Raw genomic sequence first — 24,663 nt, forward strand, 5'->3', positions numbered from 1 at the left:
TTTTTTTTTGTGAATAATTTCTTATAGCAGTATTTAAAGAGGTATCATATATTTGTGATCAAAATTATTTGTCTTCCTATGCAGGAGATGTCTAAGCCCCAAGTATTCCTCCAATGCCTCCTGCTCCTCCTGTGTGCAGAGCTCTTCCATTTCACACTTGCTGATGTTGGCGTGGCAGCCCAATACAGACCCCCATATCTACGTAAACCCCTTTCACAATCAAAAGCTATTAACCTTGTTAATTGACCAGGGTGCAACTTAGGCAGGTTAACTCAAACCAACCCGAATTAGGTTTGAATTAAGTTTTTTCAACTCGAATTCAAATTGGGTTGAATTCAACGAAGTTTGGACATACTTAACCCTAACCCAGTTTAATATTCATTCAATTTGTTTTAGATTTTAACATTTAGAAAAACTTGAATTTAAGCAAGTTTGGATAGTCATTTTTAATATTCAAGTTGGATTTAGGTTAAGCTTTTTTAACTCGAATTCAATTTAGGTTGAACCCAACCAAGTTTGAACAAACCTAATCCTAACCATATTTAATATTTTTTTTAAATTTATAATACATAATATTCATTTTGTTTTAGATTTTATGAAAAATATCTTATTATGATTATAGTTTATATATTTTTTAATTTTTCTAGAAGACAATTTTTTTTTATAAACTTAAAATTTTGTGTTATTCACTATTTAAATTTTAGTATATATACTTTTTATTTATTTATTTATTTTTTTAAATGATGTATCTTGAATCATAGAACGTGACCAACTTTGAGTTTAATATAACTAATTTGAGTATAATTTGATCAAGTACCTTTAGAAACTATGTTAAGTTTGAGTTGATTGTTTATTAATTCCAATTGACTTTGGGTTAGCCATTAATCCTATGCAACTAGCCCAAGGTCGGATTTATGGTTAAGCCAAGTTTAACCGGATCACCCTCAAAAAATGAGATTAGATTAAAGTTGAGTTTGGATTAGCCATCAATCTGATTCAATCTGTCCAAGTTGCAACCCGATGCTAATTAACCTCCATAACCGAAATTAAACAAAGGTGTTTGCGGGTTTTATGAATGCAGCCACAGCCTGTTCAGGAAACGATCCATCCCCGTTCCCATCAAGCAACTTATTTGCAGCAGCGGGGGAGGGAGCGTGGGACAATGGAGCAGCTTGTGGGAGGCAATACCGGGTTAGGTGCATAAGCGCTCCAACTCCAGGGACATGCAAAGCTGATCAGAGTATTATAGTGAAGATTGTTGATAGAGCCCAAACCACTGTGTCTAGACCTTCTAGGGATGGTGCCGTCCTCGTCCTTTCTACTACTGCATTTGGGGCTATTGCTAATCCTTCTGCTGCTTGGGTTAACGTAGAGTTTGCCCAGTAAGTGCCTTCTTAATTAATTTCTTTGGCTTTTTAATATTAAATACATTGAATTATTAATTTTATTTAATTATTTCTGTAGGAGTTTTTGATGTTATTTTGTGGTGTTCTTGATGTGCAGGGTTTGAAGGTTGCAATGGATGTTAAGGCCATATACATCTCATGGGGTTGATTGAGAGAGCTGGCTTCTCTTTCTCTTGAATATATGTATTAATATGTGGGATGTTAAGTTTCCAATTAGTTGAATAAAAATTGGATCAACTACCACTACAAATTCAAGAAATTAACATATCTTACTGATTTGAAGGTTTTGATCCTACTTTTTCCATGGCCAGGGTTTGGACATATGATAGATTGTTTTGGGAAATTAACGTTTGGTTTGGTGACTATTTTTTAAAATAGTTTTTATTCTGTAGAACAAAAGAAAATAGAAAATATGTTTTTTTTTAAATATTTTTTAAATTGTTTTTAAGGCAAATAAAACAATTAAAGTTTTATTTGTTTTTTTTTATTTTTTATTTTTAATTTTTCTTCTAATTTATATAACTATTAAATTTTTTCAAAGATTCTTTATTGTGTGACGATGGATTTCAAAATAGAAATTCATGTTTGGGCCTAAAATTTGATTTGTTATATTTGAATTTCCTTTTTAGTAAGAGCTTTTGGATATTTTTAGACAATTTTTTTTTCTTTCAAAAAACATTTTAATGGAAAGTAAAGACAATATACTTAACATAAAGGTTATTTTGTTTTTATTTTTATTTTATTATTTTTTTGCTTATGCTTCAAGTTATTATATGTTTAATTAAACTTTTATAACATCAAAAAATCATCAATTTTAACTTCAGTTTAACCTTACATAAGCTACGAAGATACTCAATACAAATCCCCTCATGATATTAAGAATGTCAATTTGGATCATTTTCGATATGAGAAAATCTAAATTAGATATACAAATTAAAATGAGAATTTCAAACTAATTGTCTATCTATGTAGAATAGCAAAACTAGTTGTACCAATTTATGTTATTAGTTGGTTAAGCTGATTAGTTTGGTTGTTAGTTATATTGTTATCCTTTGTATATTATATATGTCATTCATAATGAATAGAAAGATATCTCTTCAACTCAAATATACAAAGTTGTTATTCTGTTAAGTTGATATCAGAGTGCAGAACTGTTCTTGCTTCCATGGATGCTTCTTCTTTTGCTCCATTCAATATCGGCGCTAATTTTCAGATCTCAACAATGCTTCCTCCATTGCATATTCGACTCAGCCACACCAATTATTCATTTTGGAAATCACATATTCTTTTTGCAGTCCGAGGGTATGGTCTTGAAGGATTTTTAACCGATGATTGTGTCTGTCCACCTGCCATGGTAGCTGATACAAAGGATCCTCAAGTGTTTGTTGAAAATCCTAATTTCCTCTACTGGACTCGTATGGATCAATTTCTTGTTAGCTGGTTAATTGGATCCATTTTTGAAGCAATGCTTGGACATGTTATACGGTGCACTTCCGCAACAGAGATTTGGAGCACACTTCATAAGGTATTTGGAATTCAATCTAAGGCAAGAATTCTTCAGTTGCATCAATAATTAAAACTTAAGAAAGGTATTACACCTATTGATGAATATGTCTTTAAAAAACTGAAAAAATAAGGCTGCTTAAATGAGAAAAACACCCAAGAGGGGGGTGAATTAGGTTTTTCAAAAAAAAAAAATTAACACAACAAATTCAAGCACAATATAATAAAAAATAAAGAGATAGAGTTAGAGAATTCAAACTCGAATTTTATAGTGGTTCGACACTTCCTTACCTACATCCATTCTCCTCAAACTCCTAACCGAGTCAGAGTTCTACTACCTTGAAGCTTCAACCAAGCTTCTTATCTTCTTTACACTTGGATTCCAGCTCTAATGGGCTCTTACACAAACTCTTCAAGATTCAAACCTTTTGAAGGCTTTAACACTCAACTTTTGCAAGAGTGAATTCCTCAACTTTGCTCAAAGATAGCTCAAATACAAATCAAAGCTCAAATGCAAGTGAGGATTTAATGCACTAAGAAAGAAATGAGAGCTTTTAAGGCAAGAACAAGTGGGTAGACAATTGATTGCAAGTGTTCTCTATGTCATAAATGAAGTGGAGCTCTCAAAATATAGGTTTCTAAGCTTGGGAGCCAAAAACAGCCTCAATCGATCGAGCTAGGGGTCGACCGGTTTACTAGCCGTTGGACCATTTAATGCTTTGGCAGGTTACCGTTGCCTCGACCGAACCTCGATCAGAGGTCGACCGGGAAGGAGGGAACCTCAACTGAGAAGGGAAGGCTACTGAAAGAGAGAGTGTTTTTGGCACTCCTTGATCGGACAAAGGCAACCGATCGACTGGTTCCCTGGCCTATTGAGCCAGTTGGTCTATGCCTCAACCGGTTCAGCCTTTTGGCCCCGAAAACCTATTTTTTTCAATTATTTTTCTTTCTAACACTTAGACAAGGTCTTTAGGTAAATTAATATGTCAATTTTGAAACGTTTTGCCTAAGGTACATTTGATAAAACTCAAGTTTTAATGAAATCGAAATTTTAAAGAATAAATCAAGTTTTTAAAGATGCATAAAAAGATATGAAAAACCTAAGTGCACCCATGCATTCATCTTACATTTGTTTCCTATGATCAAAAGTCTTCTAAAATTCTCGATCTTGTATCCATTTGATTCTTTGATGAATTTCCAAATTTATACCTGAGATTTTTTACCATTCAAACCAATTAGTCACTTAACCATGGTTTGTTATCATCAAAACCTGATTAGGAGAACCCTTGGGTTAACAAAAACGTATATTAGCAAATTGTTTAATTGTTGTTGGTCAACCAATATCTAATTATGAGGTTATTCTTTACATTTTATCTGGTCTTGGTTTAGAATATGAGTCTGTTGTGGTGAATATAACCTCTAAAGATCATATAACACTTCAACGTGTTATGTTCATGTTGCAAAATCATGAACAAAGAATTGAAAGTTGTGAATCTACTACACAAGTGGATGTTAATGGCACTAGTGCTCACTATGCTGCCAATGAGAACTCCTTCAACTCTGGTTATAACAGAGGCAATGACAATTACCGTGGATGACCTCATGGTTCACGAAGTGGAAGAGGAGGACGGAATCAGTCCAAGAACAAACCGATCTATCAGGTCTGTAGGAAACCTAGACACATAGCATTAAAATGCTATCATCGGTTTGACCTTAGTTATCAAGGTCAAGAAGCTACTACCAATGCTTATTCAGCTAATACTTCATCTACAACATATACCAATCCTCAAGCTTACATGGCTGCACCAAGTTCTGGTGATCCAAACAATAATTCTTGGTTTCTAGACAGTGGAGCTACGCATCATATTACAGTTGACAACTCTAATTTGGCTAGCAAGAATGATTACAATGGCAAAGAGAAATTGGTTATTGGTAAATGGTTCAAAACTTCATATTAGTCATATTGGCAATTCCAAATTTCTTTCTAATCATTTTGACAAATCTTTACGTCTTAATAACATTTTACATGTTCCTCATATTACCAAAAACCTTGTTAGTATTTCCAAGTGTACCACTGATAACTCTGTTTCTGTTGAATTTACACCTTCTTGTTGTTATGTTAAGGATCTGATCACGGGGGCCACTCTACTGAAGGGAGTACATGATCTTGTTCTTCATGTTTTTATAATCAAAATTGCTTCTTTCACTCTTTTGTGGCTTGTAATGTTTCCTTTCCAAATAAATCACATGACAGTTGTAATACTTTTGCTGTTCTTTGGATAAATTCAAAGCCAGATTGGTTGCTAAGGGGTTTCAACAACATGCTGGTGTAGATTTCTCAGACACATTTAGTCTAGTTGTCAAAGCCTCTACTATTCGAATAATTTGTTGTCGCTTACAATTGGGACATACAACAAATCAATATCAATAATGCCTTTCTAAATGGCATTCTTCATGAAGATGTCTATATGTGTCAACCTGAAGGGTTTGTTAGTTCTACTCATCCTACTCATGTTTGCAAGCTGATTAAGTCACTCTATGGGCTTAACAAGCTCTTCGAGCTTGGTTTGTTCAACTTCGCAGTGCTCTAGTCTCATGGGGATTTCAGCCTTCCATTTCTGATTATTCCTTATTTCACTCTTGGAAGAATGGTCATTTGGTTTTGGTATTAGTATATGTTGATGATATCTTAATAACTGGCGACAGTTCTGTACTCATTCATTCTATGATTTAGGCTCTCACTTCTCGGTTTGCTTTGAAGACTCTTGGTTCTATTAGTTACTTTCTTGGATTTGAAGCATTTAGAGATAACTTCGGTCTCTATCTCAATCAGGCCAAATATATTTATGATTTACTTGTCAAGACAAACATGTTCCATGCTAAACCATCCTTTACACCAATGGCTCTTGGTTAGAAACTTGCTCTTGAAGACAGTGTTCTTTTTCTTGATGTCACCTTATATTGCAGCACCATTGGTACTCTCCAATACTTAACTTTAACTCGGCCTGACATATCTTTCTCGGTTAATAAGTTGAGCCAATTTATTAAGGCTCCTACACAACATCATTGGAGTGCTTGTAAATGTCTCTTGTGCTATGTTAGTGGTACCCGCACTCTTGGTTTAGCTTTCCGACCTACTGCTCGATTTACACTTGAAGGTTTCTCGGATGCGGATTAGGCGTGTAATGTTGATGACAAAAGATCTATGACCGGTTATTGTGTTTTTCTTGATGGATATAGTAACTTGGAGTTCTCGCAAACAATAGGTCGTTGCAAAGTCCAGTACTGAATCTGAGTATTGGGCGCTAACTTGTGTTACTATGGAATTAATTTGGATAAAATCTTTACTGGATGAACTTCAACTTCCATTACAGCATCGTCCCATAGCTTGGTATGATAACCTGGGTGCGCATGCTCTTGCCCACAATCCTATTTATCATTCACGGACTAAACATATTGAGGTGGATGTCCATTTCATCTGAGAAAAGATTCTCCGCTGTGCTCTTGAAGTTCGCTATATACCCTCTCAAGAACAACTAGAAGACTTGTTTACTAAGTCTTTGTCTCTTTCTTAGTTTCAGTTTCTGTGTTCCAAGCTTTCGATTTCCTATTCGCCGTTTAGCTTGGGGGGGATGTTGAACAACAAAACTAGTTGTACCAGATTCTATTATTAGCTGGTTGTTAAGCTGATTAGTTTGGTTATTAGTTATATTGTTATCCTTTGTATATTATATATACCATTCATAATGAATAGAAAGATATCTCTTTAGCTCAAATATACAAAGTTGTTATTCTGTTAAGTATCTAAATCAAAATTCAGAAAGACATTATACGTACACTATAAGAAAAAAGGGAAATGATGACACTTTTTTAAGTGTTAAGAAAGATAAAAGATGACCCTTTCCTAAATTCAAAGATAAAATTGTAACGCAAGACGTTGGAATTGGCTAAAGGCACGAAACACGTGTACAAAATCATGCATGTAACATCAAGTGAATCCACCCACCAAGGATGAAATTGAGAGGCACAAAACCTTTACTTATAATAAAAAAAATGGAAAAATTATTCTTTTCATTGAAATAATGAAGAACTAGTATGCAAGTAAGGTTCATATATAAAACATGACCTTCACTCCCAACTAAGCAAAGGAGGTGTCTCACACGGGGACGGCATGACCCATTCCAAACAGATACCAAGTAATGGCATGCACATGGGTGGCATCGACCGGAAAGTCGGCACCGCCCGGGCCACACTGACTGGTCAATGAATCTCTTTAGATTATTAGGCTTCAAAATTTTAACCCCTTCCCATCCAACAAATATCAGTTGCCCATTCGATCTACGTACTTCTTTTTGTTTTTGTTTTTGTCTTGAGCTGATTTTATGATGAATAAAACTGTCTCTGGCTTTACCTTTGGAATTCTCATCAGCGGTTTACCTAATTAACAAAGAGCGGTTGACTTTGAAGTATACAAGTATATCTTCTTCATACATCTCATATGCAGGTATATCTTCTTCATACATCATATATATATATATATATATATATATATAGAAGATTCATCAAACCCGTCTTTCAAATTCTTTTATTTCCTGCAGGATGTCTACCTCTCCACATGAACTACACCTCCAATTATTGGCCTTGCTCTTCATATTAGCAGGGCTTGTTCATATCTGTTCAGGAGATGTTGGCACAGCAGGCCAATATGCTCCCCCATATCTGCGTTGAGTAGCATGAAAATCAGAAAGACCCATAACTGTAATTCAAAGCTTCCAAACTGACACTTTTTTTTTTTTTTTTAAATCTGGGATGGATACAGCAACTGCCTGCTATGGAAACGATGTGTCTGAGTTCCCATCAAGCAACTTCTTCGCGTCGGCCGGAGAGGGGATATGGGACAATGGGGCAGCTTGTGGGAGGCAGTACCTGGTGAGGTGCATAAGCGCAGTGGTGCCCATGACATGCATAGCAGGGCAGACCATTCAGATTAAGATCGTTGATAGAGCGGTTACATCGGTGTCTAGGCCTTCAAGGAATGGTGCAACCATGGTGCTTTCCACCACTGCATTTGGGGCTGTGGCTAATGCTTCTGCATCATCCATTAACATAGAGTTTCAACAGTATGTCTCTCTTGGCCTATCTCTTCATTCTTTAGCCCCTCAACAGCTTCTTTTAGTTACTTTTGTGCTAACTCTTTTTTCATTCTGCTATTTTCATTTTTGGGATGGGTTTTCGGGTTTCTGGTTTTCTTTAAGCAACACCAAAAAATTTTCCCCAACATTTTTTAAAAACTTGTACATATTAATTCACCTTCCCTGAGGTTTTAATTAAATATATCCAACCTCCGTAAGTTTGAAATTTTATCAAATATCTTTCTTATTTTGGAGGGAAGGCCAGTGAAAATTATAAATGAGAATGATAAGGGAGGTGTTTGATAGAATTTGAAATCAATGAGAGCTAAGTATATTTAGATAAAACTTTACGGGAGATGAATAAAATTAACCCAATATAAATATTTGAATATGTTTATATGTGAATAATAATCTTACTTAAAAAGACGTTTTACTAAGCACAATATAAGCAATGATATTTGTTGGTGTGACATTACTAATCCAGATGAAGGAAGAAACATTTTTGGTCCATACCGCTTTTATTAGTATTTTTTCCATTAAAAAATCATTTAATGATTAGAAATAAATAGAAGAATGTGTTATATAATGAATAAGTGATTTTTCCAATAAAAAAAAAAAAAAAAGAAGAAGAAGAAGAAAACACCTATCTTATAAATGATTTTTTAAAATTTACTTCTAAGTAATTCTTTAAGTTTTTAATAGTGATTTATAGAAGTTTGTTCAATACTTATTTTTATAATAAAACATCTTTTGGCGTTAGAAAACACTTCTATCTTTCTCAAAATCATTCGTACATTTTAATCAAACTCGATGATCTTCATATATCATTTAATGATATAAATATTTTCATGTAATACTCTTTACATTTTTGGGTTAGTCTTTTGATAAGGCTAGAAGTCTTAGCTTGAAAAGGTTTTTTCGGGTTATTCATTATGAGTATTTAGCTTTTTTTGGTTAAAGGGGAAAAAAAATATACTTTCATACGTTGATCCTTTGTATCAGAGTCAGCAACATAATCTATTACCATTCTTCACTTTCTTTTTGGTTGATTTAAAGAAAATAAAAAGATCAATACTCTAATAAATCTAGCTTAACACTACAAAAACCAAGAGATCAGTTACTATCATTTACCTAAAAGTGACCTATTAGTTATCCTCCACATCGTGTAGGATGCCCCTAATGTACTAGCATTTACAAGCATTAGTCTTGAAATCCCTTTTGAAGTTTGTAAGTGGTAAAATGTTAAGTTAGCATAGTATGAGATCTACATTGTTATCCAGGGTACAAACAAATAAAATCAAGATAAAAGATATAAACAAATAAGACTATAAGGTACAAATCATGAGACCTAGCATCGTTTGATTGATGATGCCTTTTTTTGTTATAAAAATAAAAGGGAATTATTTGATATTGTAGATGAAGTTTTTTACCACTTCTCCTCTGTTCCTCATGACATCAATATTTTATTTTTCACATACAGGGTCTGAATCGGACAACGCAACTCATTCTTAACGTTGTGGAAGGGGAAAGGGTCTGAATCGGACAATGGAACTCATTTATAACGTTGTGGAAGAGGCAACTGACCTTCTGTTTCTAGAACCTCATATGGAGAAATGTCAATGCCTTGAGTGGTCCGCCATTGATTTATTGGAAGGATAGAATGCCTTTCTGAATGTTCAGCACCTAATAAATTGAATAGGATTTAATTCTATTTATTTTTCTGATGGACTTTCTCTCCTGTGTGGTGCAAATTCAATACCTGCCTCATTCTTGATTATTGCTGCCATATTAATGTTCCTGAAAACGTGTTTTTCTAGAAACCATCTTCTCAAAACACCTAAAACATAGGGTTTTGAAAAATGAAATGTTTTGAGATCACTGAGGGAGAGAGAGAGAGAGAGAGAGAGAGATTTGGGCACTTAAGCATCATGATTTGGGCAACCCCAAAGGATAAAGCCCTGTTTGGATTAACTAATACTCTAAAAATTGTCTCTTTGACTATGGCGATAGTTATTGTTTCATGCCTTCGACATGAAAATTTTAAGAAGGAAAGACGAGAGAGGAGACATGGAATCCGGAAAGTACATGCATAAAGACACAAATTCATATCCCTGAAATAAGTTTCCAATCAGCAAGTGGACCAAACACCATAACCCATACCAATAAGTTGGTACACCCATCAACAAATCGGGTTGAAGAAAACTACAAGTAGACACAACAAATCATGCAAAAGTAAGAGAAAATTGAAGCTGGTGGGGCAGTGAACATGGGAGAGAGTGAACAACTCCACTACCTCCGGCAAAAATACATTGAACCAGGGACTGTTGGTCAAGTAGTTCCAAACCAGGAAAGATTTAAGACATAAATCAAGCATAAGACTAACAAATAAAACAAGCATTAAAATGATTAAGTATTAGCAACTTCAGTACTGGGAACGTGGCTCCATGTTACTCTGATTGACAATCCAGATAATATGGTATCGAAGTTTCTGTCTTTATGGAAGTTCAGGCATGAGATACAAACAAAAAGTCTTCAAGGGTTTTATTCTAGCCATACTCCAAGTCTCATTTTGAAGGGTCAACTGATTGCCATATATTACCGACTACTATGCTATTGCCATATTCTTAATTGAATCGTTGTCAACCTGTAGGTGCCCTACTGTTTTACATTGTGTACAAGCATATCCTAGTCTAAACTTCTAGAGAAGATAAACTAGTCAAATAATAATAATATGGTTTCTCTACCAAAAAAAACGAATATGTCAACACAGTTGGATAATCTATTAGCTCAACTTAATTATTATGGAAAACAAAATTCAGTTTTTCTAATTCAATTGGTATAAATCCTTTAGGCAAGTAGCTGGGTGAACATAAAATTATGCAGAGGTAAAAAGGAAACTAGATGCATATAAATTTGAAATGCGGAAAATATAATTGACAACAGATGGGCAGATGTTTTCCAGCAACTAAAATTTCGTGAGGCGAGTGTGAAACAGAGTCAAGTCCTTTTCGGGGATGGAAGATAACTATTTTATCCTTTTACAAGTTTAAAGTACAAAACACAAGCAATAGGAAGTGTTTACTTCCACAGCTTCCGCAAGGACATGTTTTTCTCTGTCTCCTTTTTCATCACCTTTGCCACTGCCATCTCAAAATCTTCTTGTGTCACATGTACTCTCCTCTCCCTTAGAGCAAACATTCCAGCTTCTGTGCATACCGCCTGCAAACAATTATATAAAAGTTTAGTTAGACATGCTTGATGTTAGAAGACAAAACAGATAACCGACCGCACTTGATATGATGAAGAATAAGGACTTAGTCCCACTTATGGACACACATGCAACTTTGTCCGGTGTATCTGAGAACGGAACCAAGCCATTGGTTAATTCAGTGTGGGCCTGCATTAAGATATTAACTAACTTGAACTTTGTGCTCCTGGTTCATTGATCACTTAAACTGAACCAACTCTGGGTCATGATAATGACCTCATGAGTCATCGGTTTGAACTTTTCCTTCTTTTTTTTCCGAAGGCAATGAAAGATGTATTAAAGGAGCCTATGGAAAAAAGGGGAGCACCTATGTCCACAAGGAGTATATAAGGGGGGAGCCACCCAGACAAAAAAGACGTGGCACCAAGCATAAAAACAAACTAAAAGCTGCTATCTACAATTAGGTCATCCATAAAGTCCAATAGAGAAGCACAATCCCTTCCCAACAATATTCCAAACCAATCCATAGGAGACATGACAACAGATTCTTTTAGGTTCAGGTTGTTGAACTCTACCCTATCAAAGATCCTTCTATTTCTTTCCTGCCACACACAACAAAACAAACAAAGAGGGGCCATACTCCACACCCTCCTATGCCCTTTGTCCATGAGCTTCACCTTCCAACCCAGGAGGAGCTCTTTCACAGATTCTGGAAATTCCCACTGAAGCCCAAAGATTGCTAACATGTCCCACATCTTTTTGGTTCTTTTGCATTGGTTCAAAAAAATATCTTAGTTTTTAAAGTTACACTTGCAGTGATGGCATGTAGCAAACAGTAGAGAGTTCTGTTTTATGAAGACAGGTCTATGTTCTCCTGACCAAACTGAAGAGAAACAGAGTATAATAGACCAGATATTTTCTAAAGAGGTTACCAACCATGCATACTAGTATACATCAGCTGGACAAGATGAATTTCCTATCCCTCTTCTAAACATTCCCTCCTTTGCATTGTGTCTTGGACCAAGTTGTAAGGTTGTCTGAAGTGGCCTGGCCACTAAGTTTCACCAACTAAACCTAAAATTTATAGTGAAACAGAATATGAAGGTTGGTTTGAGTTTTTTTACCCTGGCTTGGTTTTGGGTTATACATTTGTGAACTGACCAATCTAGAGTAGGCTATAAATTAAACGGATTTGCGAATGCCAATGCTAATATACATGAATTAAATGAGAAGGAAGAATCATGGACCATCATAAGCAAGTCTCTCAAAACCAAAGAGCAAAACAGGAGACCATTCAGATAGAGTAACTGTACGCATGACTGATTAATATACCTTAAGCTCTGCACCAGATGCACCATTCATCTTCTCTGCTATCTTCTTCAGATCAATCCCACGCATTAAGTTCATTTTTCTTGAGTGGATTTTCAAAATATCAAAGCGGGACTGAAAAAAAAGAAAAAAAAAAATCAGCATGTGCTTCACCTTTGCAGTTGATAAAAAAAAATGCCATATCAGAATGAATATCGAATTTATAATCATAACTTAAAAGAGCATCACTTCAAAATGATTTCTTGCATCTTCATATGACTTCAGTCCATCTAAGCCCTTGAGGCTTGGCTCAAGTGGTAAAGGGTTGTTATGGGTTTATGGGAGGTTCCAGGTTCAAATCCCAATGGGGACCAAAAAAAAAATCTATTAAAAAAATGGCTTCAGTTCATTTAATAATCCACAGTTAATGAACTTGTTTTTTGGGTAAGTTTTACAAATTCACTAGTTTTATTTTTTGATAGGTAAAGATAATTCATTAAGAGCCAAAAGGCTAGAGAAAGGGTATACACGGAGTATACCAAGATACAAGGAGGCAAAAAACAAAAAGATAAACAAGTTTGACCCTTACTTGGTGGCTAGCCAGTCTACAAAATCTATCAAGAGAGAGAGTGTGTTCCTCTATATACACCCTAGCCCAAATCACAAAAGTGTACAAAAAAATGGATTGAATAACTTGGTCATTCCTCTCAATATCATCGAAGGCCCTCCTATTCCTTTCTTTCTAAATGGTCCACATTAGGCAGAGGGGGGTAGCTCTCCAAGCTTTCTCCCTTTTCTTGCCCACGAAGGATCCATGCCATCCAAGGAGGTTCCTTTTCACAGAGGAGTGCATCACCCATTGCACCCCAAAAAGGGAGAAGATCATAAGCCATAACATTCACTCGTTTTATGGATTGAAAGCAGTTGTGAAACCTCAGAATACCACTGTTCCCACATTTAATGGAACAAAAACAAGCTTGAGCTTTTAGCTTAAGTTATCAGGAGGTTCAGAACTTTAATATTTTTTTTTTATTTTTTTATAGGAAACACAAATATATATATTGATAGAAAAAGAAGTACAAAAGAAGGATGAGGAATCCTCCCACCAAAGATAAAACTAAACAACACAATAAAAGGAACTTTAATAATATTGACCATAACTCATTGTAGACCAAAGGCTTTTTCCCCTCAGAGGTTCAAAGTTGAGCGAAGTAAGATTGATGAATCAAGATACTTTCAAAAGCTCACTTAGTAAGTGTTATGAAACTGCCAAATACCATCCAAACAAGTATTTCTAAGTATTTCTAAAATCATTTATGAATATTTATGAATAATATTGACCATAACTCATTGTAGACCAAAGGTTTTTTCCCCTCAGAGGTCAAAGTTGAGCAAAGTAAGATTGGTGAATCAAGATACTTTCAAAAGCTCACTTAGTAAGTGTTATGAAACTGCCAAATACCAGCCAAACATTTATGAATATTTATATGGCATCCATAAAATCTTTTAATTATGAATCAGAATGTTAAAACCCCAAAAAACAAGTATTTCTAAGACAGGAGTTACAAAGACAAAACACAGGCACCTCTAAATAGATGTGGAAAAACAAACAAGAGCTGAAGCAAATTTTCATCTCGTAAGTGCATTAATTGAATACGGTAATGAAGAAATATACCTCTTCGTTGGGATTTGGGAACTCAATCTTCCTGTCAATTCGTCCAGGCCTAAGGAGGGCTTGATCCAAAATATCAATGCGATTTGTAGCCATCAAAACCTGTAATAAATGGTCATCTCATACAATAGTTATTTACAGAGACAAAATTTAACTTACTACCAACGAAGAGAAATTATTGAGGAGTACCTTGATCTTGTTTGAGGCTTCAAATCCATCCAGTTGATTGAGAAGCTCCAACATAGTTCGCTGCACTTCACTATCACCATTTCCAGTTCCAGATTCCATTCGAGCAGATCCAATACTGTCAATTTCATCCATGAAGATGATTGATGGAGCATGCTCCCTGTAATAAAGCAGCAGAGAAGAGACCATAAGGACAAGATAAAAGGGAGATTTAAAACAAAATTCAATAACCCAGGAAAAAAATGTGACTCTAAACAATTACCCAGGAGAGGTAACATATAAAATATTATCTTATGAGTGAAAAATAAATCCTCTAGGTGTATCACAAGTCATGGTTTCCACTAAAGATATTAAACAAACCTTGCCATAACAAACAGTTCTCTAACCATTCGAGACCCTTCACCAATATACTTCTGAACTAACTCAGAGCCAGAAACCCTTATAAAGGTACAGTCAGTGTGATGAGCCACTGCCCTTGCAAGAAGTGTTTTCCCTGTACCAGGAGGACCATAAAGCAGGACTCCCTATTAACACATAAAAATAGACTATTAGAACCGAGTTTTAATGACTTCCAAACAGTTGCAGCTAGTCAAACAAATTAGAAGTTGCTATGGAGGAAATAACTGTTTGAACAAAAACAAACAACACAATTTAGCTCTGCTTCCAGGACTCAGTCATTCTTAATGTTTAAAAATAAAAAAAATTAAAAAAATTGGAATATTAAATTAGGCCAAAGAATCCATGCAACGGGATCCAATAAAATAACTTTAACTTTCAAAAAATTTCCTCACAAAAAGGTGGAAAATAGTTAATTGGAGGTTCTTGGTTCAGGCAAGGTCAAAATTCAGGAAAGATTTTGATGTTCCAAAAGAATTAGCAAAGTGTAGATACATGAAAATAATGCCAACAATGATAATACAATAAAAGCATCTTTGATTGGGCTATTTCAAAAACAAGGTGTAAGTCCTTCGAGACATGAATAAGATACACATGATGTAACTACAAATAAAGGAAGTACCTTTGGTTGAGCTATACCAAGACTTTCAAATAATTCAGGATGCTTGATTGGAAGCTCAATAACCTGAAGGGTTTAAGACAGCATAAGACAGAAGGATTTCAACCAAAACAAATAAATCAGAAGAAGCTCTCATATAGCTAACCTCCTTTATCTCTTTGATTTGCTGATCAAGACCACCAATCATATCATATGTAGAATCCGGAACTTTTTCAACTTTCATAAGGTTTACCAGTGGATCTACTTTACTGGGCAATATCAAGTGAAGCACATAGCTGTCATTGCGAAGAGCAACTCGGGTTGAAGGTGTGATCTTAGTGATGTCTATGTTCTTATCAATATCAACAACATACTTCCCTTCTGGATGAACCTAAAAAGAAGGAAAATATTATCAGCCAAATCATCTGAACTCACATTTCATACATCACAACATTGTTAAATTCAGCCGTAAAAGAAAATGGTAGAGAAATTCAGTACACACAAAGCCACATAGAAACAAAAGTTGGACTGAAAGTAAAAAGAGTCTGTAATCATAATAAATTCCAGAGTTTTGAATACTTATTTTCTACAAATTAATATTTTTGACCCAATTCCCGTGGTTCTTTAATAGAAAAGTTCACTATCCGGTGCTACGTATTCTTGATTATTTTTTTGATCCCTACTAAGAATTTGTTAGACTTAAACGTCTACTTCTTCCATCCCATTAAGGTTGTCCTTTTTTGCCTTTTCATTGTCCTGGAAGGCATAGAGATTTTTTTTTTTTGATAGATAAACACAGAATAATTATATTAAAAAGAGGGAAGCAAGAAGGCAACCCGAAGCATACAGGAAGTATACACGAGAAGCCCCAAAAACAAAAAGCACAAGGAAGCATACACTCACCAACCCTCAATTAGAACCCAACCAATCTACAAAATTAATTAAGGAGTGGGGCTCTCCATCTAAACAAGACTTAGTCCAAGAGAAAAGATTACAAACGAAGGAGGTTTTCAATCTTTGGATCGACAAAGCCTCATTATCAAAAGCTATCCTATTTCTTTCTTTCCACATCGTCCAAAATAAACAAAGGGGGGCTACCCGCCAAATCTTCCCACGCTTCTTGTCTACAAAGGAATCGGACCAACCAAGGAGAGTGTCTTTAACTGTGAGCTGAAGGACCCAATTAACCCTAAACATCGTAAACATAAGATTCCACAACACCTTCGCCTTGGGGCAATGAATAAGGATGTGGTTAATTGTCTCCTCATCATCACAACATAAGAAGCATCTGTTTGCTAGAGACCAACCCCTCCTTTTGAGATGATCTTGGGTTAAGACCTTCCCCCAAGAAGCTTCCCAAGCAAAAAAACCCACCTTAGTAGGCACGCAAGGGCTCCATATGATTCTCCACGGAAACGGGATTGCACCACCAGAATCCAGAGTATTGTAAAGGGATTTTACAGAGAAAATCCCATTCTTAGAAGCATTCCACACCACTCTATCCTCCATCCCAACATTGAGCCTCTTTCCTTAAAGGACCGAAAGGAGACTCGCCACCGCCTCCTGCTCCCAATCATTAAAAGACCTAGAAAAACAAGGATACCATCCCCCCGCATCCCCCATATAATCCCAACAATCCTCTACCCACGCATCTTGGGATACCGCAAAGGCAAACAGAGAAGGAAAAGCCTCACATAGGGGAGTGTTTCCACACCAAATGTCCTTCCAAAATTTCACCCTTCTACCATCCCCTACAGTCTAGAAGGCATAGAGATTTGTCACTCATTTTCACAAACTATCCCTTATAATGTAGTAAATTAAATTAAAAAACAATGTGAAATAAAATAGAGACAACCTTAGAAAAGACTCAATATAGACAAGTTCCCTCTGCCTTGCTCTAACTAGTATTTACTCATATGAGGAAATTTATAATCAACCACAAACCTTTATCACCTCAATCATACATGGTTTCCATTTCTCCTATCTTTTTTTTGATAGGCAAACAAGAATATATATTGATAAAGAAAGAAAAGAGCACAACAAAGTACATACGATGTATACAATTAGTCCCAAACATGTAGGAAAAAAGGAACAAGAAAAGGAAAAACAAAAACAACCTCCCTCTCCTTACTTCAAGCTCAACCAATCTACAAAGCCTATCATTAACATAGAATGATTGTCTATATACACTCTAGCCCAATAAAAAAAGATACACATAAAGGAAGATTTAATTGTTCGATCTGAAAGTTCTACACCTTCAAAAGACCTCCTCTCTCTTACTTTCCATAACGTTTAAAATGGACATAAAGGAGTTGCCCTCCAAGCTTTCTTCTTCTTCTTTCTCACAAAAGAAACATGTCAACTCAAAAAATTGCATTCAACAAAGGAGTACATCACCCATGCCATTCCAAATAGGGAAAAAACCAATTGCCACAAGATTTTTGCTATGAAGTAGGGGAGAAGCAAGTGATCAACCAACACTTCATCCCCTTTACATTTACTCGGCACATACTCTAACCCCTTCTTTTGAGCTGATCAAGAATTAAATTCCTTCCTCAAATAGCTTCTCAAGTAAAAGAATTCACCTTCAATGGCACTAAAGGGTTCCATACTATGCTTGCAAGGAAGGCTCACTTCTTCCTTGGGCTAAGGATGCATAGAAAAATCGGGCAAGCAACTTGCCATTCTTAGTTTCTTTCAAGCTCAATTTGTCCTCCTCATCTTCCTTTCTAACTGAGATTGATTGTGGCCTTCAAAAAAAGACCTCCTTCCAACGCTTAATTGAGGAACTATCTATGAAAGCAGGGACTCCATTGACCCATTTCCCCAACTTGTTCCCACATTTCAAGCTATACAAGAGTCTTTATCAACGGTATAGAAAATAACACCAAAAAAGACTCTTCCAAAGAATTTTTGCTGCACCATCCATCTTTCCATAATTTTATCCTTCTGCCAATACACAAAATGAGGCAAGTTCTACTTCCAAAGGCTTCCCACTAGTTTCTTATAGCCTTCCACAACCTCACCCCATAGCCATTCCTCATTGCCCTTGAGCACCATCCCCTTTCTTTTGTCCCATACTTCATAGCAATGACCTATTTCCAAAGGAACTCCCTTGGAAGCAAATCTCTAGCTCCGTTTACCAAGGATAACCCTATTAAGAGTGTGGAGAATTTTATGCCAATCTCCCCATCTATTTTTGCCCAAACAAACAATAGACCAATTAACCAAATGGGGTTTTCTCTCAAGAGCTCCTTCTCTCCCTAGGAAATCCTTTGGATCTACTCCAATCTTAAGCTCACCCTCCTCAGAATGGCGAAAAAGAGATATGAAATAAATTGACTAACTTGATAACGTGTTCTTTATCAAGGTAAGTCTCTATCCTCTCAATAATATTGTCGCTTCCACAAGGCTAGATTTTTCTTAAATCTTTCCTTCATCGAGTTTCATACCCTCATTGACTTGCGAGGAGAACCCAACAACAAATCCAAGTATGTAGTAGGTACACTCCCAACGCATAGGCTAAACCCTCCACATTTACGACATCACCTATCAAAATTAGCTTACTTTCTCCATATTATCCTTAAACTAGATATTGTCTCAAACCACATGAAAGCTCAACTTAGATACTCCAATTGCTCTTGGTTAGTAACATCACAGAAAATTAAGGCATAATTAGTGAACAACGAATCAAACACTTCCATTCCTTCCCCACCTCTTCCTCCCACTTTGAATCACAAGATGAAACTCCCTTTCATTGGCCCTCCTTAGAACTTGGTTGAGAACCTCCATTGCCAACATGAAGTGAGTAGGAGATATCCATCACACCCAATTTTGACCAAAATCTTTTTTTTTTTCCAAAACTACTAGCAAGAAGTCTCAATTTACATGATTATATGTCTTTTCAATGTCCAGCTTTCAAATGATCCTACCATTGGTGCTCTTTAGCCTTGAAATCTAAGGCCCCATCTGCATCCAAAATTTGTTTACTCTCCACAAAAGCTTGTTGGTAAATTGAAACCACCAAGCCCACCACCTTTTTGAGCTGATTAGCCAAAACTTTAGCCAATAGCTTATACAACCCCCCAACTAAATTAATGAATCTGAAATCTTTTATATCCTCAACTCCACCTTTCTTAGGAATCAAAACTCACTCAAAGGAGTTGTTACCAAAGAACTCCTTGAAGAAACTCATCACCTCGGTTTTTACAAAGTCCCAACTCTTGTGCCAAAACACCATCTAGAGCTTTATTCACACAACTAGACAAGGTAGCAAAAACTTCCTCCTCAATGAAAGGAACCTCTAACATCCTTTCCCCTTCTCTTGTAAGTTTTCAAAGAATGTTTTCAATATTGTTATACATCATCTCTTGATTTGTAAGAACTAGACACCACCTGAAAAAAGGAATGATATTTCCATAAAGTTCATGATTTTTCCACTCAAATTCTTTGGATGCAATCCAAGTGCAATAAAAAAGAGGGTGATTTCCCCACATAACCAAATACTTTTTGCAGCCTCCCTCAGTTATGGATACACTCTAGTCATCAATCACATCTTCAATGTCTTCCTTTAAGCTCAATACCGGTGGCAATTGAATAATCATTCCATATTAAAAGGATTCATCACAATGGTCTCCATATAATGTCAAGTTGTCAACATTAAATACAGTACCAATAGACATATCAACCAGCAGTTCAAGGACATAAGCATGAGAACTGATTTCCTTCATATGCTTGTGTTGATCAACATTCTTGGGATGTAGCTTCTAATAAGCATCTTGTTTTATATGAATCATAACCATATTTACTCCCTTTAACTCAGCAAAACATTTCCTAAGATTAGAATGAACCTTGTATTGTTTATTCCCATGTGCTATCTTCCTTTGTACTTTATCATGAACTTCCTTCATGTGACTTATAAAAAAGCTTCCTCCGCTGCACTCTTGCATTTGAAGGCAAAAGACTCAAATCAATCGGCTTTCCAAGCTACAAACCAGTAATAACTTCAAAAGCACTGTGATCCGATTTATGTAATTGTTATAAGCAAATTATGCCATAGAAAGTAATTGCTACCAATTGCCAACACGGTCACCCACTAAGCATCTTAAAAGATCATGAAAGCTACAATTAATAACGTTAGACATCAGTTCGTAGCTGGAATGATGAAAAGAAATTAAGTATTCAGCAACTTCCATGTATTCTCCAAAACCAGCCCATAAACGTATTCAGCAACTTCCATGTATTCTCCAAAACCAGCCCATAAACTTTTTACATCGTTGTACCAAACAATAGTCTTAGGCAACGAATGTATTTTTTTTTATCTTCCCTTACAGGAAAAGAAATAGATAATTTTTTATAAGGAACTTAACACTAAATTTGATTCTTGGAAAATTTGAGAGAAAATGGTGAAGGAAATAAAAAGAAAAAGAAAAAATAAAGAAAGTGAAAATAAGATTAATATTAAAAATACAAAAGTTTTTAACTAATTTTAATTATCTTTGATTTGTTTTTCACATTTTCTATGGTGAACCAAATATGTGAAAATAATTTTTCTTAACATTTTTTTCTTTCCTTAGTACTTTCCAAGAATCAAATACAAGCTAAAAAATTAAAAGATTTTCTAATATGACAAAAAGACTATATAAGAAATAAAAACTAGACAAAAAGGTAAACAACTACCTAAAATATAAACTTAACAAAAGAATCAACCTAAAATATGTCAAGTCGTAAGAGGAACTTAAATCATCATTGATGTCCCAAATTAAGGCTTAAACATTGGAACCAACCTTCCCTTCTCTTGTAATCATCAAAGGATATTTCCAACATTGTTCCCCACAAACAGCCCAATACTTTCTTTAGAAGTCTTAATAGTAAAATTTGGACCTCAAGTTTCTTAAAAAATTCCCATAACCAGTAAATCTGCCTAACAAGACCAATTCAAATTCTTCATGTTTTAGTTTCCATACATCTTATCTTTGTAGTAAACCCATTCTAAGGGTAACAGTGCTTCACTCTACTACCAGTGCCAATGCAAAGGAGCTTCTTCAATCGAACACCTGAAACTTTCTACCAACAACATGTCTGCACAGGTGATAGAATTATTCAAGTTCATAAGCTTGCCTGTATGTGAACACCAGTCATAGCTCAACATCTAAACTAAGAAACAGTTTATTTAATTGTTTCTCTATTTTTTTTTAACTGATCTCCAATTAAATGCCAGTTCATTTAGAAATGCTTGCAAGTTGCCACAGTACAACCAATCAGAAGAAGAGAAACAAAGTCAATCTAAGAACTGATATAACTGGTACTGTGAAATATTTAACTAAATGGAACTCAACTCAAGAGGGCATTTATTTTAACTACCAGAGGCCTGGGCAATTGTCTACGTATTCTAGTTTCACCATTATGGTCTACTCCTACTCATGTCAAGTTGCCACATCATATGGCATCACCCTTCCTTCGTTTTTATAACAATTAAATAAGTAATAGTAAGGCATTTATCCTGACTACGAGCAAAGCAAATCCTAGGTGATATGGGCCCACTCCTCTGCCCTGTAACACTTGGATACTAGGAAGGTTCAAACTTTGGACCTTTGGTTCTTTGCCAAAGGGCTAAACTACAATCCAGTGGGCATAGGCCATCATCATTCCTTTTAGCCTTAAAACATACCATATGCCTCTTTGGATATGTGCTAGATGGAACATATGAAAACCATCTCAGGTGCAAAAATTTGAAAGCCATCAAGAAAAAGGGAAAAAAAAATTCTCGAGCAAACTAATTTCCAAATTAAACTACAATTTACTTTTATATATATATAAGTAATTTTTTTAACTGAACACTACCTTAACCAAAACCTTCGATTTTCCCATAACTTTGACTACTTCACCAACATATGATCCAGGCTCTTGAAGCAGCTGCAATTCTTCTCTGAGCATCCTCACTGAATGTAACACCACCAAGGTTCATTAATCAAAATTTCAATTTTTCTAGTAAGGAATAGGAAAGCAAAAAAGAATTCCTAATGCTATGCAACTGTGACCTAAAATCAGGTCCAATACCCATCATTCAGAATGACATTTGAAAAGGAGAAAAATAAAAGCTGGGGGAATATATGAATGAAAACTAACCCAAAATAACTCATATGTGAATGAAAATTAACCCAAAAGAACCCATTTTCCCACAAAGAAACCAGCTGTATTCCCATCAAGCTACACATCAAACAATTTTATTACTTCACCAAATCATTGGAGAAAATTTTTTAGAAAGAAAAATATTTAAAAAGATACAACTTTTAATATCAAGCAGAGGCACTAAATCTTCAAACATTGCCCTCCATTTCATTTTCTAAACCAAAAGCCAAAAAAAAAAAAAAAAGGAAAAGAAATCAAACTATTACTATAAGCTTTTGCCAATTTATTTTTTTTATAAGTACAATCTTTCGCAATACTTCTCACCCAAAAGAAAAATTACACTCGATTGAACCAAAGAGAGCTAAATTAAATAACTGAGCTGAGAAAATCAAGACATCTTGAACGTCGAGAGCCTAATCTGGTTTTTTTTCTTCCCACATTTCCAGGCAACCAATAAAACTTTAAATTTACCGATAACAGAGCAACGCAAATCACGCAACTGCAATCACAAATCAAGTTTCAAAACATAGGGCTTTGACAAATCCATACCATCCGGATCCTATATTACCAAAATAAAATCAAAATACAACACAGCCACCAAAAATTATCAGAAGCCAGTGTTGGATTAGGGTTTCTGCACATAACAAAATTATAAGCGTCACAATACAATGATCATTCTGAAAATCATAGCATCAAAATTAGGGTTTGGTTAGGGTTTTGGGATGGAAAAACCTCGGGAATTGAGATCGTTGCGCTGGGCTTCAAGGCGATTGAGATTATGGCTCTTCTGGCGAACCTGTAGCTGGAGATCGTGGATGTGTTGGAGGTAGTACTGCCTCAGCCCATCTCCTTGCTTAGACGACGTCGTTTTGGCGGTGCAGACCTCCCCGACCATGGCTGGACCAGACTGACTGAGCTCGGTCACTGCTGTGGCCATTGTTGTAACCTGTGACTCGAGAGGAGATTGATAATTTGCGAAACAAAGAAAACCCTAGAAATTGGGGAAAGTATCTGGGTGTTTGGCGTGGTTTCTTGCTTATATAGGTTTTCCTATTGCGAAGGCTCCTTAATTTAAAATCATTTTTTTTTTCTTTATTTATGATAATAAAATAAAATAAAAACTTTTTATTTTTTGTAGTGATTGTCAAAAATATTAACAAATGACACAAAAATTTTAGCACATAGGGTTGAAATGGGATGATAAACAAATTTTATAGGATAATCATAATTTAATTGATCTATTATTTTGGTTAAAATATAGGTTTTTTATTATTATTATCAAGAAACCTTCCATAGTCAAATCCTTATGATTTCTATGAAAATTCAAATCTCAAGGTGTTGACCGTAATGAGCATTGAATAGGTTAAAAATCTAATATTTCAAATACGAAATTATCGAGAAATAGTGAAGTCTTTCTTTAATTTAACCCAAAGTTTACTAAATTTTATTTTTTATGATTTTTTTTACTATGATTAAAACTTATTAATAATGATAAGAAATTTAATCTATATAAAGGTATAAATGATTTATGTTGGAAACTACGTCTATAGTCTTCTAAGGATTTTACGAATGTTAAAACCACCTGATAAAAAATCAAAGAACTAAAATCCACTAAATCTGAAGTGTAAGTACATAAAAATTTACTTATCAATAGCTACTCTTTACATTTAATTTCATGTTAACAACACAACACTAGAGTATTCCTCAATGGAATCTTGAATGTCTTGAGAGAATGTAAATTTTTCTCATAAACCCAATGAAAAAACAATGAACAAGTTTTAAAAATATTTCGTAAACACAAAAAATAACGAGTTTTAGGTTATTTATACATTAAGAGAAACTTAGTTGTAGGGACCCCTCCCCTTGGGAAACATGTGGCACGCGACTCATGGTGACGCGTGGCACGTGTTATCAGCCGGACCATCATCATCCGGATTCCCCTAAAGATATGCATGGTGCGGCTATCCTATCCGGAACCCCTCAAGGAAAGACAAACAACGTTTCAGCTTCTCCTATCCAAGGAAGAGCAAACGACGCTGGCATAGCGTAGACACCCGGATAGTCTCCACAACACATCCGGATATTCAGCATGATCCATCCGGATATAAATCGTCTGGATGGTC

At 35.4% G+C, this 24,663-nt stretch overlaps 3 protein-coding genes across 3 annotated transcripts in view; 2 read left to right on the forward strand and 1 right to left on the reverse strand.

Annotated features, from left to right (window-relative positions):
* LOC100267929 (EG45-like domain containing protein) overlaps positions 1-1,688 on the forward strand; it is a 45,887-nt gene extending 44,199 nt beyond the window's left edge. The window contains exons 5-7 of the mRNA XM_059736212.1: positions 85-202; positions 1,082-1,382; positions 1,504-1,688. Coding sequence (XP_059592195.1) covers positions 88-202; positions 1,082-1,382; positions 1,504-1,510 — 423 coding nt within the window. The 5' untranslated portion in view covers positions 85-87 and the 3' untranslated portion in view covers positions 1,511-1,688. The remainder of the gene's footprint in view (positions 1-84; positions 203-1,081; positions 1,383-1,503) is intronic.
* Positions 1,689-7,034: 5,346 nt separating this feature from the next.
* On the forward strand, positions 7,035-9,818 carry LOC100259398 (EG45-like domain containing protein). The gene is made up of 4 exons (XM_010650288.3): positions 7,035-7,413; positions 7,508-7,632; positions 7,729-8,029; positions 9,522-9,818. The coding sequence occupies exons 2-4, from the start codon at positions 7,509-7,511 to the stop codon at positions 9,526-9,528; spliced, it is 432 nt and encodes a 143-aa protein (XP_010648590.1). The 5' UTR covers positions 7,035-7,413; position 7,508; the 3' UTR covers positions 9,529-9,818.
* A 1,109-nt stretch (positions 9,819-10,927) lies between these two features.
* LOC100254376 (26S proteasome regulatory subunit 8 homolog A) lies at positions 10,928-23,761 on the reverse strand. Its single transcript, XM_002284711.5, has 9 exons — positions 23,273-23,761; positions 22,253-22,350; positions 15,576-15,800; positions 15,434-15,496; positions 14,776-14,939; positions 14,419-14,575; positions 14,233-14,331; positions 12,582-12,692; positions 10,928-11,260 (listed from the first exon to the last, which is right to left on the reverse strand). The coding sequence occupies exons 1-9, from the start codon at positions 23,475-23,477 to the stop codon at positions 11,120-11,122; spliced, it is 1,263 nt and encodes a 420-aa protein (XP_002284747.1). The 5' UTR covers positions 23,478-23,761; the 3' UTR covers positions 10,928-11,119.
* Positions 23,762-24,663: the final 902 nt, after the last annotated feature.

The sequence above is a fragment of the Vitis vinifera genome, chromosome 4, assembly GCF_030704535.1.
Source record: "Vitis vinifera cultivar Pinot Noir 40024 chromosome 4, ASM3070453v1".
NCBI lineage: Eukaryota > Viridiplantae > Streptophyta > Magnoliopsida > Vitales > Vitaceae > Vitis > Vitis vinifera.

What these genes read in the sequence shown, in the direction of transcription:
- LOC100254376 (XM_002284711.5), bottom strand. Translation starts at nt 23,477, where the DNA reads ATGGCCACAGCAGTGACCGAGCTCAGTCAGTCTGGTCCAGCCATGGTC. An exon ending in GAACTGTTTGTTATGGCAAG is followed by an intron (nt 14,576 to 14,775) that starts GTTTGTTTAATA and finishes GCTTTATTACAG; the next exon opens with GGAGCATGCTCCATCAATCA. An exon ending in TCCCAAATCCCAACGAAGAG is followed by an intron (nt 12,693 to 14,232) that starts GTATATTTCTTC and finishes CTTTTTTTTCAG; the next exon opens with TCCCGCTTTGATATTTTGAA.
- LOC100259398 (XM_010650288.3), top strand. Translation starts at nt 7,509, where the DNA reads ATGTCTACCTCTCCACATGAACTACACCTCCAATTATTGGCCTTGCTC. An exon ending in ATATGCTCCCCCATATCTGC is followed by an intron (nt 7,633 to 7,728) that starts GTTGAGTAGCAT and finishes GGATGGATACAG; the next exon opens with CAACTGCCTGCTATGGAAAC.